At 33.6% G+C, this 18,885-nt stretch overlaps 1 protein-coding gene across 1 annotated transcript in view; it reads right to left on the bottom strand.

The window, feature by feature from the left end:
* Window positions 1-2,269: 2,269 nt before the first annotated feature.
* Window positions 2,270-18,885, bottom strand: part of LOC142973222 (lachesin-like) — a 95,929-nt gene continuing 79,313 nt past the window's right edge. Inside the window, exons 7-11 of the mRNA XM_076114859.1 lie at window positions 13,430-13,604; window positions 10,890-10,999; window positions 10,625-10,687; window positions 7,038-7,184; window positions 2,270-3,514 (exon numbers count right to left, since the gene is read on the bottom strand). Of these exons, the coding sequence (XP_075970974.1) occupies window positions 3,438-3,514; window positions 7,038-7,184; window positions 10,625-10,687; window positions 10,890-10,999; window positions 13,430-13,604 (572 nt within the window). The 3' untranslated portion in view covers window positions 2,270-3,437. The remainder of the gene's footprint in view (window positions 3,515-7,037; window positions 7,185-10,624; window positions 10,688-10,889; window positions 11,000-13,429; window positions 13,605-18,885) is intronic.

The following is an 18,885-nucleotide window of genomic DNA, read 5'->3' as shown; positions in this document are numbered from 1 at the left end:
CGTTTACATAAAGGCTATCGGTTTTCTTGAATATGTTATAGAATTTCTTTGTACCTAAAACTTTTTAGTGGAGAAATATTGATGTAGTCATTGACTAATCGTAAGATCAGGGGATCGAAATCATTTTGGTTTATATTGGTCCACATAAACTGATTTCGGAAATACTCTTAGGTTCCAGTTACAAAATTAGTAGTTATACATGTATGGACGGTACTATAAAATTCGTATTATTATAACTTTATCACGATTTTCACGTCTTTCCTCTACACAAAATGTATAAAAATGTATTTTTAGTATTAGTATTTTTTTGTATAGTGTATCTCATTTTGGAAACCGACAGTAAAATAAATAGAAACCAATAGTAACGCTCTAGTAACTGTTTGGACGTCAGCGCGGTTAAACTGTGCAAAACTAAAGACAACGATAGGGTGACCATCGTGCTTTAAGTTTTGATTATTTGTGGCTTTTGACAATGGAATTTAGTTGTTATGTTGTCTAGAGAAACGACTCCATCTATAAAGGGTGCTCATTGAAAATCCTTATCTCGATAAAGAAACAAATATGACTAAAAAGTATAGTAAAATGTGTAGTCGTTTTAATAGTAACTTTATATGTTAAAGTACACGCATAAAACTACTTATTCTTTAGAACTTATTTAAAAGACACCTAAAAAAAACATTAATGGCTTTAAATTTTTTTCAATTTAGTAATTTCAGTTAAATTCATATAAAGATTATATTATAATACGTAAGTCTGTCCGTCACTTAAATGGCATTTGAATTCGGACTCCATTTGTAACACCATCCTTTAAAGGACGGACTAGGACAGAAAAAACTGAAAATTGTTAAAAAAATCTACTTCAACATCACATATTTAACTATCAAATTAAGCAGTTGACACACCAAGACCAGGTCTTAATTTTTTTACCAACAGTAACCAAAATCCATTGTCTATACATCCTAGAAGTGAACAAGTAGCGCAAGTTAAATTGCCACAAGGCACCGCACTGAGTCGCCTCGTCTGCACTTCGATCAACTAGAGTTTCTCTTTGAGAGCTAATTCTGATGAGCACGCCTCTAGGATTAACTTGCTTTTGTCTTCTGACCTGTTTTGGGTTACGTATTGTTTTTAGGTACTGTAGCTTATTTACTTGTATAATAAGAAATATTGCTTTTTAGGATTCCATACCAAACGGGTATAAATGAAACCCTGTTATTGAGACTTCGCTGTCTGTTTGTCTGTATCTCATGAACTGTCGTACCTAGTTAGAGAGTATTCGTTTTTTACAGATAGGCCAGGTATTTAATATATTTCTGTTGCCGTTATAACAACAAATACTAAAAACCAGTTGCCATAACGCGTTATTTTACTTTCATAATCTGTTCTTCGAATTTCCTATGTTTAATCGTATTAGATTTGGAATCAGTGTATTGATATTACGTAGTATAATTATTCGAGTCGGAAAACATTAGCATCTCTCCGCCACTTTCAGGTTTCAAACCCAAACATTTACGCTAAATATGGGATACATTGAATGTACTAAGTTTTTTGCAAGGGGTCCAAGAAAAATCTTAACCAATCAACCAATTCTCGAAAGATAATCATTTGACAGCACTAGATGTCTTTCTCTTATTTTACCTTCTCACTTAACTATCCTATAAAAACAATACATTTCGTAGGACAATTACATTAATATAATACTGTTTAAAAATAAAAAAGTCCCGAACATAACCAATACCGTGTTGTATAAACATTAGCAATATATTTGTATCGTTACCAACCCCCAACCATTAAGGCTATTTCAACTCCACTTGTTTTCCGAACTGCCAAGAGCCACTTAAACAAACAGTATTTATTTTCCGTTCGTTTTAAGAATTCCCCTACTTCGGGTGAATTTCGATTAGAAAAAGACAAAGAGGCGATTGAAAGTGGGGAATCAATTAAAGGGAACCATCGATTGTCGGCGGCCGATAACGTCTGTCAGTGCGAGATAAGATTGTGTGCGAGCGAGACTCGCTTTTACACTTTTAATTATTTCAAACGGTTATCGCCTTCACGTGTCGCCTTCAATGAACTGCTCTTACGTAATGCTTTGTGTGTCTCCAGCTTTATAAGAGAGTATTTATCTTATTAGTTGATCAGTGTGATCAGGTTTTATTATGGTTGGAAGGTTGTACTATATCAAGTATGCTATGAGTATGTATAGGGTGTGGTGAGTGCAAAATGTGTATTGAAATAAAATATCAAGAACATAATTTTATACTAATTTATTATAATGTATTTATTTACATTTTCAAAATCACACAATCTGTACAATAAAGGTATGCGATATAACCTATAGATATATCTCTTATTTTCAATAAAAGATATATAATTTATACATTAACATATATCTATAATTAGGTCGAATTAACAAATAATATTCAGATACGAAGATTACGTTTAAAATTTTTCATTATTTATTTACTGTGCATTAATTTTTATATTTACATTATGACAAGCGTGAGTAGCAAGCTTGGTTACACTATTACTTAGACAAATAATATCTATAACGATCACCTTCAAGTTGGTCATCGGAGAACAAAAGTGGAAGTTAAACACTACGTTAAAGGTATAAAGAATAATATAAACGGTACAAACAAGTGTGATGATGATCATCTTTGGCACAAGTTCATGAGGAGTCACGAGAGGCTACAGTACGCGAAGCGCTCGATCACGAATATTCGTATGAGGTTAAACTAGTCGCCTGCGGAAGGACAATGCACGTATAATATGTAATGTATAATTTAAAATGGAAATGGGAGTAGGAAACACCGAGGAGGTTAACGAGCTTCATGAATAATTACATACAACTATTGTGAAGATTCACGTTTGAACCGATGAAGGTATCTCAAATAATAGTATTTTCATTCCGCGGAACGTATTCGCAGAAAGGTTCAGTGCGCCGAAATACAGAGTCGGCTTAACAAATCCATCCGTTCCGAACAACTGAGTTTTGCCAATCTGCGTTTTTAATGAGCAAATAGTACAAACGAGCTTCCTATTTCTGTATTTTTGTATGCGTAATGAGTTCAACATTACCGGAAATTTTTGCTTCTGTAGCTATTCGGAACTTTGAAACAAATACAATGGGAGTTATTTCACCGACTTCATTAAGGCCCTTAATTCTAACTCTTACATTTGGAGATGAACTTAACGTTGTACAATTATAAAATTCTCACTCACTAACATTCTTCATTGGGATATGATATTAAGATTTCAGGATGATATGTTTCACTCTTACAATATAAAGATAAATTAAATATTTAATATTAATAGGAAGACTATAAAACAACACAGTTTCAGATAAAACGAAGATGCGAGAGAGATTGATAAAACTAGAATGAAATAAGTAGGAAGTGTTGAAGAGGATAATATAATTTGTGAAAGAAATGAGTTTAAACCAGGAGGTCGACTTGTACTAGAACAATGATCGCCAAGAACGGTTGTCGCCAACAATGCAGCCTTCTTGTGCCTGAAACAAGGAGACAAATAGGTTATTATTGAAATAATTACAACCGTTTATATTATAAATATATGTTTCAATGTAAAAATAAAGATAGTACAAGGAAAAAAACGTAAAAGTCAGTTCGTCGGTATGGTATCCACAAAAAATAAAATCATAACCAGTATCTAAAGCACCGTCGCGGGACGAAAGTAGTGTTTCATTGTATTGGTTTCGAACAGACAATAGAAAAATACTGAATAAAACTAATTCATGGAAACGTGAAAGGAAATGAATGCTAATGGAGAAGAATAAACAAACAAGAGGAAATATAACAAAAACCATTTAAGCCAACAAAAAATATACATCAGAACAATAAATATGAATAAAAGAAGAATCATAATACTTCATTAATTCAATAGCTGTAATAAACCGGACACATTTTTGACAAAAGCAACAAAATATAATCGAAGAAAATATATTGCCGTGTATCGGTATTTTCCATCAGCCAATCAATTCCATTCTAATAAACCAATTTTTGGTGTACATCGCAGTTTATGATATTTATATTCATTTGAGTGGTAAGCCACAAAAAGCAGTGGAGTGTTCACAGGTAGGCGATATCGTCTGCCGCCCGAACGCTTCCTCCGTTTTCTAAATACATTCGTTGGTAAGAGCATTGTCGCTATTTTTGTTTGCTCTCCACTACGATAAGAGCGTTTCACCAGCTTACGGTCTACTTCCAAGCATCGCAAACAATAGGATTTGTTTTGTTTACAAGCCTGATGTGTTTGTATTTGTGCGTAATTTTACATTGATATTGTACACACGATTCCTTTTATACGATTGCCGCCTGAATTACGTTTCAATGTTTATTTAAAATATTGTTTTCCTCTGCTCGATATATTCGCATCAGTTACTGAACTTTGCTAAAGCTTTTTCTTTCTCGCTGACTCCGAAATTCTTAGTAAATATTCTATCAAACGAAGCGGTTCGCCTCAACCTGTTTCACACAATTTACAATTCGTCGGAGGCCAGGCTTTGGCCGGCGATAAATCAATCGCCAATATTCTCACAACAAAGCGAGCATAAAATAAACCCGAATTCAAGATAAAGATATTCAAGTTTCATATCCCCAATATTTATTCAAACGCTAGGCGTCTCTATTTGATATCATATTATTCGGCAGTTCAAACAGTTTTTCCTTAGAGGGCGGGAGAGCTGCAAGAATTGATTGTACGCGGTCTGCACTGAATATTTATGAGGGTTAAGTGTGTATGCGAACTCGTTGAATGTTTAATCTCTATTTGGGTGTAGGGGAAAGCGAGCCGGGTGGATCTCAACCGCAGTAGTCAGAAACCTCGCGGAGACACACCGTCGCACACCGAGCGACCAGCGCGCCTGTGTGAGTGCGGATCTACACCACACGTACACACGCACACAGAGGTGGCCTCACCACAGGACATGGGTCATGTACTGGAGCAACTGCTGGTGCCGGTTGATCTCAACACTATATACGTACTACTGTTTATATACAACTCATTCCGGGTAATCTTTAAACGAATTCACAGAACTCGTCTTTGTTTTGGGACATCTGATTGTTGAAAATAGCACACGACCGGTAAAAAAACAGAAGACCTGTTCACTATATAAATAAATACCGAAATAAAACTACTATTCATTTTTAACTTTTTGAATCATGCCTACTCTGTACCTTTAGGTCATCATTTCTGTAGTTTTTTTAATTCGCACTGACAGTTGTTAAACTGACTATTCCAATTTTTTTTCATTTGGGATGTGAAGCAAATATCTATTCAATAACGTAGCCTATAGACTAAAACACAAACCTATACAACAACACTAAAACCTGCTTACAAATATCACAGCACTAAACGAATCGTTACAAACGACAAGACTATAAAAGAACGAGCACGCAATAAGTCGGAACTAAAGCATCGTACATTCAATAGTGTAGCTATAAATAAACGGAGACGTACCCGAGACATAATGCGACTGAATCCAGAATTCTTCCTGCAGATAAAAGCCAAAATGCTAAGAGCATTTCGAGTCATTCAAACAATTGCAGAAGCCTCTAACATATTCCTCTCAACCCATTCCGTGGCGACGTCTCCCGGCACATTTATTTTTTACCATACGATGGAAGGAGTCGTTTTTAATAATGCAGTATATTGTTACAAAGAATACAAAGAGGTAAGTAAAGCCTCCTGTGACTTGAGACCGGCTTTGTGCACGCTATTATATTAAAGGCTTTATGTATTAAGTTTTGGTTGTTTGATGGCCACGTAATTCTGTTAGGCAGGTAAGTGGTGGAGCGAATATAATAAAAATGGGGGACTAGTGAAATTATGTTTTTTGCTGAACTGTGTCAAGGTGTGTAAGCTGAACCTGCTATACGTAAGTTGTCTCTATTCTGTGCTTCCAATATGAATATGAAAATACAGGACATATGTTTTTTATAGTATAATCCGACTTATTTACTTGGATTCTTTTCAGTGTTTATACGATTCGACTATTTTATTGGCTGCAAACTGAATACTGTTTTAATTTTGTTAGTAGTTAAAAAAGGTGGCAACTTGAACATCTATTATTTAAAATCAAAAAAATGGTTAGCACGCTATACGGAAATACTGAAATTTTATTGGTTGTGTAAAAATTGAGGAGTGCTTTTTTTCAAAAACATCTAGCGTCAACCATATCTAACATTGTACCAACATGAATAGTAATCTAACCACATGAGCTAAAACTAAAAAGGCTCAAACGTATCCAATATGATTTTCCCGTTCGTTGTTAGCGATAAAATAAACATAACGCTGTACATTGATGCGTAAAATGGGTGCTCGTTCGCTGCGACATAAGTTAGACGCGCAACTATGCGTAAAGTTGGGGTGCGATCGTTAGCGGGGAGGTTCATAAACATAGCGAATTTGACGCTACGTGCCTCACAACTTAGGTATAGGTCTAGGACTGTTCATGTAGCGTGAAATTACGCTAGTGTAATCATAGTTTTCTATTTTAAGAATTATTTAGTAAGGTAGGGAAGGGTAATTTTTTTGGTACGGAAGTTGGCTAAGGTAAACTTTGCATGAGGTTTCACATGACTTGAATATGAAATTGGAAATTCATGCATGACTGAAATAAGCAGGTGATTTAAGAAATTTACCAGTAAATAACGAGCATGTTTCAGTAACGAAAATAATTATAAATTAAAATAAAAAATTGAATTGCATGATATGGAAAGAATGGCGATGTTTATGGAAATGCAGTTTTTAATGTATCTAACAGCAATAATTCTAATAAATTGATAATAAATTCTCGTATTATTACATTACTGAAGAACAAACCCGAGAAAAGGAAACAGAAAAAAATACAACAACTAAACATAATTTTTAAAATTTAATTTTAAATAAAATCTTTTGACTATCGAAAAAAAAAACATCTTTTAAGCTCAAATTATTTTCGTTCACAACATAATGTTGTATGTTAATAAAATATCTTTAAAATGAGTATAATGTCTCTCCTATCGTCCACATACCTGAAGGTCTTGGTGGTTGATACACATGGTGCGCGGCGTCTCTGTCCGGGGCGCGGTCGAGCTGCGCGCGGACCACGCTGGGCCGCTCCGTGCCCGCGCCGGGCTCGGCGCGCGCCACCGACCGGCTCACGTTCACCCGTCTCACGCCTGCAACCACACTCGCGTTAGCATGCAACTAGTGATCATGGCTGTGACTAAGCTTATGATATTTTAACATAATATAAATATTTTTTGTTTATGTTTAATTGAGATGTGGTTGTATCTTAAATTCGTCTGTCTTGTTGCATTTCGTCCCCGTAGAGCGAAAAGTCATTAACTCGAAAAACCTTGTTTTGAGATATGGCTGTTCAAAGTTTTTAAAAATATAAAAATTCATAACTTACAATTGCAGTAACCTATCTCTACGTTTATAGTCTTAAATGAAGGAAATTATAACAAAGTTTATTTAATATTGACTACATTAAGAAAATATTGTCTGAACGCTTGGAAATATCAAAATATATAAATTAGTTACTTTTATTTTTTAAATATGTAACATAATTTCGAGTTAGTTAATTTTTGATCAGAGTTAGTGATTTTTAACGCAGTATGAAATGCGTGTACCGATGTGAGAAATAACTAAATGCATTTAGTGATTTTACAATTGCTAATAATAATTTAAATATGCAGAGATAATTCAAGGGAAAAGTAATTAAGTCGTTTTAGGTATTTTTTAAGTATGGGTTAGATACAATCCTAAGAAATGAATATTAATTAACTAAAATTAGTTAATTTGCTCGTTTAATTTTCAGCTCAAAAGGCTGGTTAATTTTCACATTCTATAAAACAAGAACTATAATAGCTACAGGTATGAGGATTAGACAGAAAAATAGAGAAAAATACCGCGATTTCAATGGCGTAATAAAAAAAAATCATTAACTCGAGTTAATGACTTTTCGCTCTACGGGGACGATTTGTTGTTTTGACTCAAATTAAAACGTAAAAATAAATATAGCGCAAATATTTTTTTAAGAAATCTAATTATTTTAATAAAAATACTGGCTGAAATAATGCTAATGCATTATTAGTTTACTTTTTAGTATTTGCACAGAAAAATCTTTAACATATTATGATATCATTTAATGATTTTAAAATGTCTTTTATTTTTAAAAGTAAATTAATGAGAATGTGTACATGAGTGATCTATGCAAAAGAAATATATAATTATGAAAATAATACTTATTACTTTAATAGCTATTTGCGTAAGGTACCAGTTGTTGTAATCACATAATTTAAAGTAAACAATAATTTAATAAAGTTATATACTACTAAACTACCAAAATTGAGTCCTAAAACAAAACCAATAACAGTAATCCGAGATCCAACCTGAAACTTTACACAACAGGCAGATCCAGGCAGCCTAAGCCAACATCCAGATAAGACAGCTAATTATAAAACAACGCGCTCCCTTTGTTCCACATTATCAGCAAATTGCGCAGCTTAATCATTGTTGATCATTCGCTTATTTTAATACGAACATCCACGATCGGTAAACTATCAGGCTAATTAACATTTTAATGGGCTGTTTTATGTTTCGGATGGTAATTACACATACATACATACATCGTTATCTTTGTAACGGTGTTGCGATAGCACGTAAATCGGTATTATGTTGATTATGGAAATCGTTGGTTGGAAAAGTTTTTTTCGTTGTTGGCCATTTGTATAATGGTGGATTGGCCGGTGCAAACCGGATATATGAGAGTTGCCGTGCCGGCTGTAATGTAGCCTGATTGGACTCTTGTTATGGTCATGAATGCGCCACGAGGGCTGACTACTTCTTTTGTTTATTATTTTGTGCGGCGTGTGTAGATGAATTTTTATAGGATTTGTTTTGTGTGTAATTCTTAGGTTGCATCTTTTATTAACTTAGTGACAGTAATACGTTTACAGATCCTGAATTAAAACATTTTTATTGCTATCAAAGAAACCTTAATCCCGTAAAGAGTTTCCAACTTTTTTTTAAATACAGATTTTCATAAAAAAAAATTCTATCCAGAACCTATCTTACAGATATCTTGTCTATCCACCTACACGGTAATTTTTTTTTTAACGTCTAGTAACAATTATAAACAATCTTGAAAACTTCCTACAACATAAATAGTACTAAAAGAAGCAGTCCAACTAACCCACGTTAACAAACAAGTAAAAATTGTTTTATAAACGGGGGAAATTATGACCTATTCTCTCTTTTTTGACAAAAGCGAAGCAGGGCTAGTCAGCTAGTATAATAATAAATCTATCAGCAATAAATATTCAACACTTCCTACAACATAAATTAGTACTAAAAGAAGCAGTCCAACTAAACCACGTTAACAAACAAGCATGGAGCGTGGATATGAAACGGTGAGCCAGTGTACGACACCCTCGAGAAGGCAGCAGGCGTATTCTTGACCGCAACCACATTTCCTAACAGAAACACTACACGTATATTAACCACTACTCTACAATGTACCGAGTACACGCTTTCAACTATCATTGAATAGTTTATTAGAGTATTTTTTGACAAGCCTAGTGAATAGCAATTACCTACTGGTACAAGATTATCTACTTGATACATGTTTTTTTAGTAATATTATAAGTGAAGGATGATGGTTTCGTGTAGGGCACTATATTTAAATCTATCCCCAATGCCCACTTACAGTGTGTTGGACTTAATAATAGCTAGACTCTTATTCTACAAGAAGACCTGTATCCAGCACTACGGTTTAGTTTCCGCACCGAGAACCGAGAAAAACCTGTCATGCGGCCCGATACTTATCTTTTTTAAAATACAGTAGATGCTGATTTTGGAGTATGAAGGAAATGTACAAAAGCAAAATATTGGTCTAAACTAGGTAGTGCAAGGAACGAAAACATTTTTAACCTTAATTTGACCACTAACCTTACAAAGCAAATTTTTATCATAATTTTCGCAAAACAATACAAAAAATCTTTCTTAATTCTACAGTCCGTTTCTAGCAAACAGCAACGAATTACAAACTCATAATCTTGGACTCGCGTTATTACACCCTTGCGTCGCATATAGCGTGTCGCAAGTTTAACTTAACGAATGTAGTGCCTACGACAGATGTCAACGGAAACTTAAATTAGTCATTACACCATGTTTGTGCAGAACATTTAAATGTTGAAGAGTTTACGTTTTAAACTAATTAAAGTAAACAGTTTTATGTTTGATGTATTACTCTTGTTGGGTTCGTGTTTTGCTTGAATATTGTGGAGCTTTAGTTTCTTGTGGGTGAAATATAAATTTATGAAAAGCCAGTTAAGTATATAGGTCTGAATCAGGATATTTTTCTCTGATAGTCGAAACTGGCATAGGGGTGAATGAAGGTATGTAAGTTATAAGGGGAGATTTAAACTTATTATAGGTACTTGTATAAAAAAAAATCTATATTCATTTAAACTATGTGTGTTATTGATTAGTTAGTTAATAGAAGTAAAGTTAGTTTGTATTTTTTTTACAGATTTTTTTCAACAAAACATAAATAAATTTAACCTAAACCTGAAGCCTGAAATTATAATTAGTGTTAATAAGTGTGACTTACTTTCTTTGTTGGCGTTGCTTTTCATTTCCGTGGCCTTCGGTGATGTCGACGGCATCGGGATTTCTAAACCAATTGAGATATAAAGTGGTATTATTTATGGCCGAGTTTAATGTTAATACTAAAAACCAGCATGATAGTTAAATAATTTTACCAAATATTTTAATTCAGAAACTATCAGAAAACTTAACAATATTTTAATATCCAGCTTTTACGTTAAAATCGTCTTACAAACGAGCGTATAAGTTGAATAGTTTCAAGTACTTACCGTAAAGTCGTATGGATCCTTCAGTTTCTCCGAGCGAGTTCTTGGAGATGCACCTGTAGTTGCCAAAGTCACCAGTCTGCAGGTTCCGTACAGTCAACTTCATGTGTGCTCTGTACAACAAAACGTAGAGTTTAAAACACTGTCATTATATAATTCACCTAGAGGCCGCCCGCGTGGAAACCCTTCCCGTGTAAATCCCGATCCTTCGGGAACTCGGGAACTCGGGTTAAAAAAACTGTTTGATTCTGGGCTGGAATTCAGCTACCTATATACCAAATTTCATCGTAATCGTCGAGTATTGCAAGTTTGACATTTAAAATGTCCTGCCAAAATAGTTACTACGACCTCTTATAGAGGCGCTGATTAGATTTTCATACAAAATTTCTCGTTGATTAACTATCGGGATGTCTTAGAGAAATAGTAGTAGAGAATCGAGCTACCGAACCTCCTCACATGCTTCTAATTTAGGTAAAATAAAAATCTCAGCTCTTTAATAAATTATAAACTGTAATGTTATCAAAACCTGAAAACAGACAGGCAGTAAAAATATATGAAATAGTCAAAATTGAAAAGATAAAACCGTTATCCGAAATACAGATTAAGTTAAGTTTATTAAGATTATTAAGTAAAGTTAAAATAAGCTAAATATTGAAATATTAACTATTTCAATATTTAATGTAGCCCCAACAAGGGATCTTCGCAAATGGCGCACTGATCCTTGTACGAACAGGACTGCCCAGGGCACTCTTGTAGTGTCTGTAGCTATCTCAAATATTATAAATGTCTAGGATTTCATCTTACAACAAAGATCTAGTATCAAAACATTGTATATCGTAGTGATCTCTCTATTTTCATACAAATCTGATAAGCAGTTTTTGAGTAATTTCATAATTAGCTCGTAAAGAGACATTTAAAATTTTGTTTCAGGTTTTTTACTCTTCCTGTTTACCCAATGTCATGTACTAACCCCTAATGAAAGACTACTTTTATACATTTACAAAAAGAGCTGAAAAAATATAACCTTATGTAAAATTCAATGCAAATCGTCTCTGCAGAACAAAAAAACATAACATTGTAACAACCTCGATTTTATATGATTTTTTGGATAAATTTTTATTTCATGCCTTGGCATGTATTTATCTATATTTTTCCTATTAATTACAATTATTACCTATCTGTATCGGTTTTGTAAAATAAATTCTACTTTCTTTCTTTTCTGAATGTCCACAATCAATATAAACCCTACCTATAGTTGTATGAATAATTCTTCAATCTTTCGCTTGCAGGGGGAGATAAAATTGCCGAGAAATTATAGTATTTGTCTTTCAATCGAGTCTATTATTGGCAGTTGTTATCAGAGGCTTGCAGTCACTGTTAGACTTCTCTTTATCTCCGACTTCGTTTATTTTCTGAGGATTTTAATAAGTTGCTCTGTTTTATTCTTTTACAAAAAGTTCTATTTGAGACTTTAAGTGACTGTTCAATTGATGTTGGGATTTTGATTAATAGAGTTTGGGGTCTATAGAATGGCAATTGAAAAAGAATAGTTTTTTTTTTCTCTTGAGTTTTTTATTTTTGGGCCTACTTAAAAGGTCTAGGGAAGAAAAAAATGAGTTTGTCGTCTGCATACTTAAGAATTATTTCAGAAGTTGACAACTGGACGAGTGAAAAACAAAACACTGGGACACAAGAGGTCGATTATTTAGTTCTATAGTTTTTAACGTTTTATTACTTTAAATAAAGTAGGATCTCAGTTATTGCTCAATACACCACACCTACACCATAAATAATAATATGTCCTAAATATATTATGAAAGAATAGAGAAACAGAAATAAAAATAATTCCGTTTTTTAAATATTTGAGCGTCAAAACTGACACTAATGTGTGACAAAGTTAATTGGAACTATCAACGCAGACGTTTTGCAGTTCAAATTAATTTTGTAATGGAGTTGTAACAGCTTGGAAGTAACGTTCGTTTTGTCCACAGTTCATATACGAGTTCCGTTTTATATAGCTTGGTTATTTGTGTTTGTAATCTTTCGTGAGGAGTGTTCCCGGGAGCAAAACTATGTATGTGCTAATTGCCTATGTTTTTTTCCTTAACCTGTTTGGTAGGTTTTTCGAGAATAAGTAACAACAAGCTTGATCGTGCTTTTCCCAACGCTGTTATTTTCAGATAGCAAATTAGTTAGAAAAATAGAATGATAATTATAAGGTAATAAATATAAAAGGGATATATTTATCATTCTGCTTTTAGCATTATATACTTATCTAGGAATATGATAGAGTTTGTAAGGTAGTGTACATATATATATTTTTATTATATTGTACCTGTATTGTATATCCATAAGCTATATGATCCTGAAATGTCCAAGTGTATAACATAGTCTAAGCTGATTCTAAATTTGCACTAATTAACTTTGCCATACGAAGCAAATCATTTTGTATATAGGGACAAAACTGGAATATGATTAAAACATGAAATACGGAAATATCATTACTAATATGTAATAATAAATTAAGTTTTTATTACACGAACCTGTAAGAGTTCTCCTCTGTATTGATAGCGTACTTCTTAGTGGGCAGCACCATGACGTTGTCGTACACCCAGTAAGAGATGGCGCGCGGGTGCGCCTCGGTGTGACAGTCCACTGTGACGTCCGTGCCGGCCGGAGCGCCCACCAGCTGGTTCGGCACCCAGATCATTGGAGAAACTGCAATAGAATGTTGGTGTTAGTATTTTAGGGTTTAAGTTTCTTGATACAAGAAGTGAACAAGTGAACGACAACCTAGCCCGGAATAATTCAATATCACATATTACCTTAATATAAACACCAATCCATATAACTGATGGACGGACATATTTTGAATTAGTGTTGAAAATAAACCAGTTTCCTTTTTCTACTTGAAGAAGAAAAAGGAAAGTTTTAATTTTACTAAAAAAGTGATTGATCAAATTTTTTAGTGCCTTATGCGTTTAAGGTTATTCGTTTCAGATAGAATCGTATTGTTCGAGGTAATCCTACTGGCCTATACGTATATTCAGCATTTCATGGGCTAAATGCATTTCCGATGAAAGTTTGCTGCCCGGTGATTTTTGTCATCCAGTATTTGTTATGGGAATGTCTTTGGTGAAAACTTTTTTTTATTTTAATACCACAACAAACAAATAGCTGTTATTAGGGATTTGATCGATAGAGCTTATAATGTGATTTTGTACTTCTGTAACCTACATACACTGTAACAGTACCGGTCGGTAAATAGCAAAAACTACACGCACAATATTCAAGTTAGGTGCTATCATAAATTCTAAGTTTGACAATAGAAGGCTGAAGTTTACTAGTTCTATCATTATTGCGAACTTTTGTATTAACGTGTCTTCCACAGTTAGCGTTTACTCTGTTTTGTTATGTTATTTTTATACCGGGTTATTATAGCGAGTACGATAAGTTTTGATATGGAACTGAATGTTGACGAATAAGTAAAAGAGAATACTTTTTTGTCAAACTCATTAAAACTAGTTATTAGAATAGCATAGGTATATTACAACGGGTCATAAACGCGATTGAAAATTAAAGGTTACGCTAGCTTATTTGTTTACCTGACGATTCGATCGAATTGCATCGACCATCTGACTGTCCGTTGCATTATAATATTATGTGCATAAGTCGCGAGAGTTTTCAATAGTAAAATGGATAAATACATACACAATTTATTATGAATCGATTTTATTTATTACACTTTTATTATTGACTAAACACTAAGTGAAAGGTAAACTACAAACAAAATGCAGTCAAAATTTTACAAAACCGAAATATTCTATAACCATACTAGTCCCACCCTCCCTATTACCACCCTACAGTCCCACTCATTGATAAAGTTACCGCAGGCTCGATCCATGTCGTGTAAAAGTATAATTGGGGTATTTCTTATAGAAAAATCCTCAATCTTAATAGGGATGAAATTGTGTTCGATAAAGGTATGGGTAGGGTCGGGTTCTATCACGGGCCTAATTTGGTCAGTGGCGTGTTTGCCGGATGCCGATATATGGGAATCGCCCTTGTTATAACATTTTTGCCTTCGTGTATTTCGGGTTACGGCGTGCTGTGTGTAGCATTTTTTTTCTGTTTTGAATTTACTTTTAGATTTGGTTTTTGGTTTTTTGATTATTAAAATAATGGATTAGTTTTTTGCATTGTTTGGCAGGTCACTTAAATTTTAAAAGTAAGTAAATAACTTTTGATTTCAATTAAATTTTTTTTATTATTAAACAGTAAAAGTGTTTTCCTAAAAATAGTGGTGCTTTGTCTGTAAAAATTGAATAATCTGATATTATGTTTCAGAAGTCACAAAATTGTATTGCTTTATTTTTTGGAAGTGGAATATAACTACACATTTTCATTTATTACTACAAATCTTCTTTATAGAACAGAAGTTTTTTTGACGATTACTAAAAAATACATATTTACATTGTAACAAAATGTTAAAACCACGCTAAGATTATTTCGTATTATTTCAGTATAATTTTCAAAATAAAGATAAAAGCCAAAAGGCATTTAGAATCTCCAGACGGATCTAAATACAAACTCTATGTTCTTTACTTCAAGTGATAGAAAATCTCATTCACGAAGATTATCATATTTCCATCTTTTAAAGATATTCTCGTCTTAAATAATATTCAAGTTTATATCTACATAAGTTCTTTGTGTTTTAAAATAGAAATCTAAGCGTGGTGGCGATATTCCTTGGTATTTATTTTAGAATATAATACTGACACGTGTTTCACTGAATGTAGGTATAGGCTATATTCTTTAATATTTCAAGCATTAGTATTAGTTTTACCGGTTACTCAAATAAGCATATTTTGTCATACTCACACACAGTCATTTGATTCCAAATTAAGCAGAGCTTGTACTTAATAGAATGTGACATGTATGTATGTGATAGACTGATAAACATGAGATTTGTTCCGGGAAGGATTCGAACCCACCACACAGGGCGTTACGGTTATTCAGACGAGGTGACCAAGGGTAACCACTGCGCCGAACATGCAATTTATTACGGGTGTTTGAGAGTCCACGTTTCTTTATGTTTAACTGACTTAAAAAGGAGAAGGTTATGAATTACGATAATTTTTTTTAAATCCTAGTTTTCTGAAACAACTTCACAAAAATAAATTGTCTACAATTATATTAACCTTTACAAACACACATAAGCAATTTGACCTTAAGCCTAATCGATGTAAGTGGTAGGTAAATGATAAAAATAACACCGCACTCACATTTAAACTGTATGCGATTTTATTGTTAAGACAGGGATAGCGGCTGGGATAGTTCTAAAATTTGTTTGTTATGGATAAACGTAAAGAATAGTTTTTATTGAAGATATTACTTTAAGGTAGACCAGAGGAGAGGCCTTTGCTCAGCAGTGGGACACAGAAAGAGGCTAAATTAAAAAAATTAAAAAAATTCTTTTGTTATGATTATGCAGACTTTTTTTTTGTAAATGTATAAAAACCGCACTTGGCCCGCGTAGTGGTTTCATGGCCTAACCTTCCTGATTTAGGATAAGACCCCTACCCAGCAGTAGAACAAAATTAGTGCCAATGTAACCGTGCCTTCATTATTGCCAAATATTTTTGAGATTAAACCCGAAACAACTATCAAAGCTACATAATATTTTTGATATTTTACTCGGTTATCATAGATTTTACTTGATGGTTTGACACCAAAATCAGTATTGCCTTCGTTAATTCCAAAACCTATAATACTGTAAAATATAAGTTTAACCCATTACTGTCCCACTGTTGGGCAAGGTTCTCCTCCCGTAATGAGGGAGGGGTTAGGCCTTGAGTCCACCACGCTGGCCAAGTGCGGGTTGGGGACTGTAAAAGAACTTGCATTTATTCTAGAGTAAAAATAACTTCACTAGTTTAAAAAAAAACCTTTCAAAAAGTATTTCTATACAAAAGTATAAGACATAAGCGCAGTATTCCTGCAGATACGGGCACTGCCAACTCGTGACTCGATTACGTATCGTTCATCCCCCGAGATAAGTGGAGCTAATTAAAATTAGACCCGCCGTGAATGGAGCCAATACACTGCAGTTCAAAGTGGATTGAGATATTAATAAAAGAAAGATAGTACTTATTTGTGAGAGAGCTAATTATTTTTTGTTATATGATTGTCGAGCCGAACAGTAGCGCGATTCTCTACAGTCGGTACTGTCGAGTATCGAAAGTGTGACATTTAAAATCTACTGTCAAATTAGTTCCTACGATGCCCATTGGACGCGCTGGTAAGATTTTCAAACTAAATTTCTCGTTAGCTAGCCAGTCGTCGGTGGTCGACAGAGGTAGAGAATCGAGCTGCTTAGTCAAAATTGAGAGCCAAAACCTAGATTCGTCGAAGTTGTAATAAATTTCCTGTCAGATATAAATAAATTTCACCATTTACTGTCCCATTGCTGGGGAAAAATCTCTTTTTGGAATAAGGGAGGGGCTAGGTAAGATTTCCACTTTAGTATCTATGCCCAACACCTCTCAGATATTTACATAGAGAAACCAATGGATAAAAAAATCCTTTTAAAATCATTTGCAATAGATACAAACCAATGGACGATGAATAAACTAACAACAAAATGAATTAACCAAATGGAACAGAGCAACAATATGAATGTTCTCGTATAAACGTTGTCTACAAGTAATCTAACTAAAACGTTCGTAAGTCGTTATTAAGTTTAAATGACTCAAGTAAATAGCGAGTAAATACAGTTTGAAACTTTGTTCACTGATACACTGTGTACTGCTTCTTTTATACTTAGATATTTATACTGTAAACGTAATGATACAAATACTTGTATTTTTTTTTTTTATAATTTATAATTTTGTGATGCTCGAGTGCTGTTTATACAGAGAAAATATTTCACATTGTGATCCACGGATACATAGTTGTACATAGTTGTTATTTTTTTTTTATTTCCGCGACGCTAAGTAATATTTTAGTTCGAGGGCTGCGTTTTTAAGTCGAATAAAAAGTACTTATGTGCTAAACTGCGCAAGAATTAAAAGAATTATATATTTATTTGTTAAACAATATTATTATAAAATTTAATAACTTGACTGTCTGTATAAATTAATTTAGAATATTCAGAAATATGAGTATACTTTCACTTAAAACTCCAATCTCATGAACTAATTTACTCGAAACAAACAAGTCTATGAAATATCCTATAAGCTATCAATTCACTATAGTGCTACTACAAACTCGAAGGAAGCAATTTATAAACTTTCAATAATGATGGATAGAGGCGAAGTTTGCCGAGTGGGGCCGAACTCACCCGACGATTTTTCACACTGATATAATAAAATCCACACTTTGAAAAAGGTAATTCAACGCTCTGGGTTTATGGTGGCAATTTCGCTTCAGTAATACTCTTTAATATTATACGACGTTTTAAAATATTTATAAAGTTTGCGTTTTTTTATTATTCTTACGGCTTCATTACGGTACTGTGAATACGTGCGGATGTTTGAATTTTATTCTCTTGTTTTAGTATTGTTCTTTATTGGTGTTCATGAATTAATTTCGAATACCTTTGAATAGCACTCTCTACAATTGAAACCATCGCGTACCGAGAGTTTGACATTTAAAATGTACTGCCAAAATAGTTTCTGCGACGCCCCATGAAACTACTCGCGTTGATGTGATGTCATACAAAATTTTTCGATAGCTAGCCGGTTGTCGACAGTGGTGTTGAATGGTAGTACAGTTGGCTTGAAACAACAACGGTCGATGTAACAAGGATACGTCAGGCTAAAGCTTGCGCGGGGATTAAACAAACATGCATTAACAGGTAAATAGATAATATAGGATCTTGCTCGGCTAATTACATTATACATTAAGATAATCCTCGTACAATATTAGATAATACCTATAATTATTGTTTTAATAACATAAGAATATTATTTTGGACGGCGAAAATTTGTATTTTATT

Source organism: Anticarsia gemmatalis, chromosome 5 (assembly GCF_050436995.1).
Source record: "Anticarsia gemmatalis isolate Benzon Research Colony breed Stoneville strain chromosome 5, ilAntGemm2 primary, whole genome shotgun sequence".
NCBI lineage: Eukaryota > Metazoa > Arthropoda > Insecta > Lepidoptera > Erebidae > Anticarsia > Anticarsia gemmatalis.
This window is presented reverse-complemented; position numbering and strand designations above follow the sequence as displayed.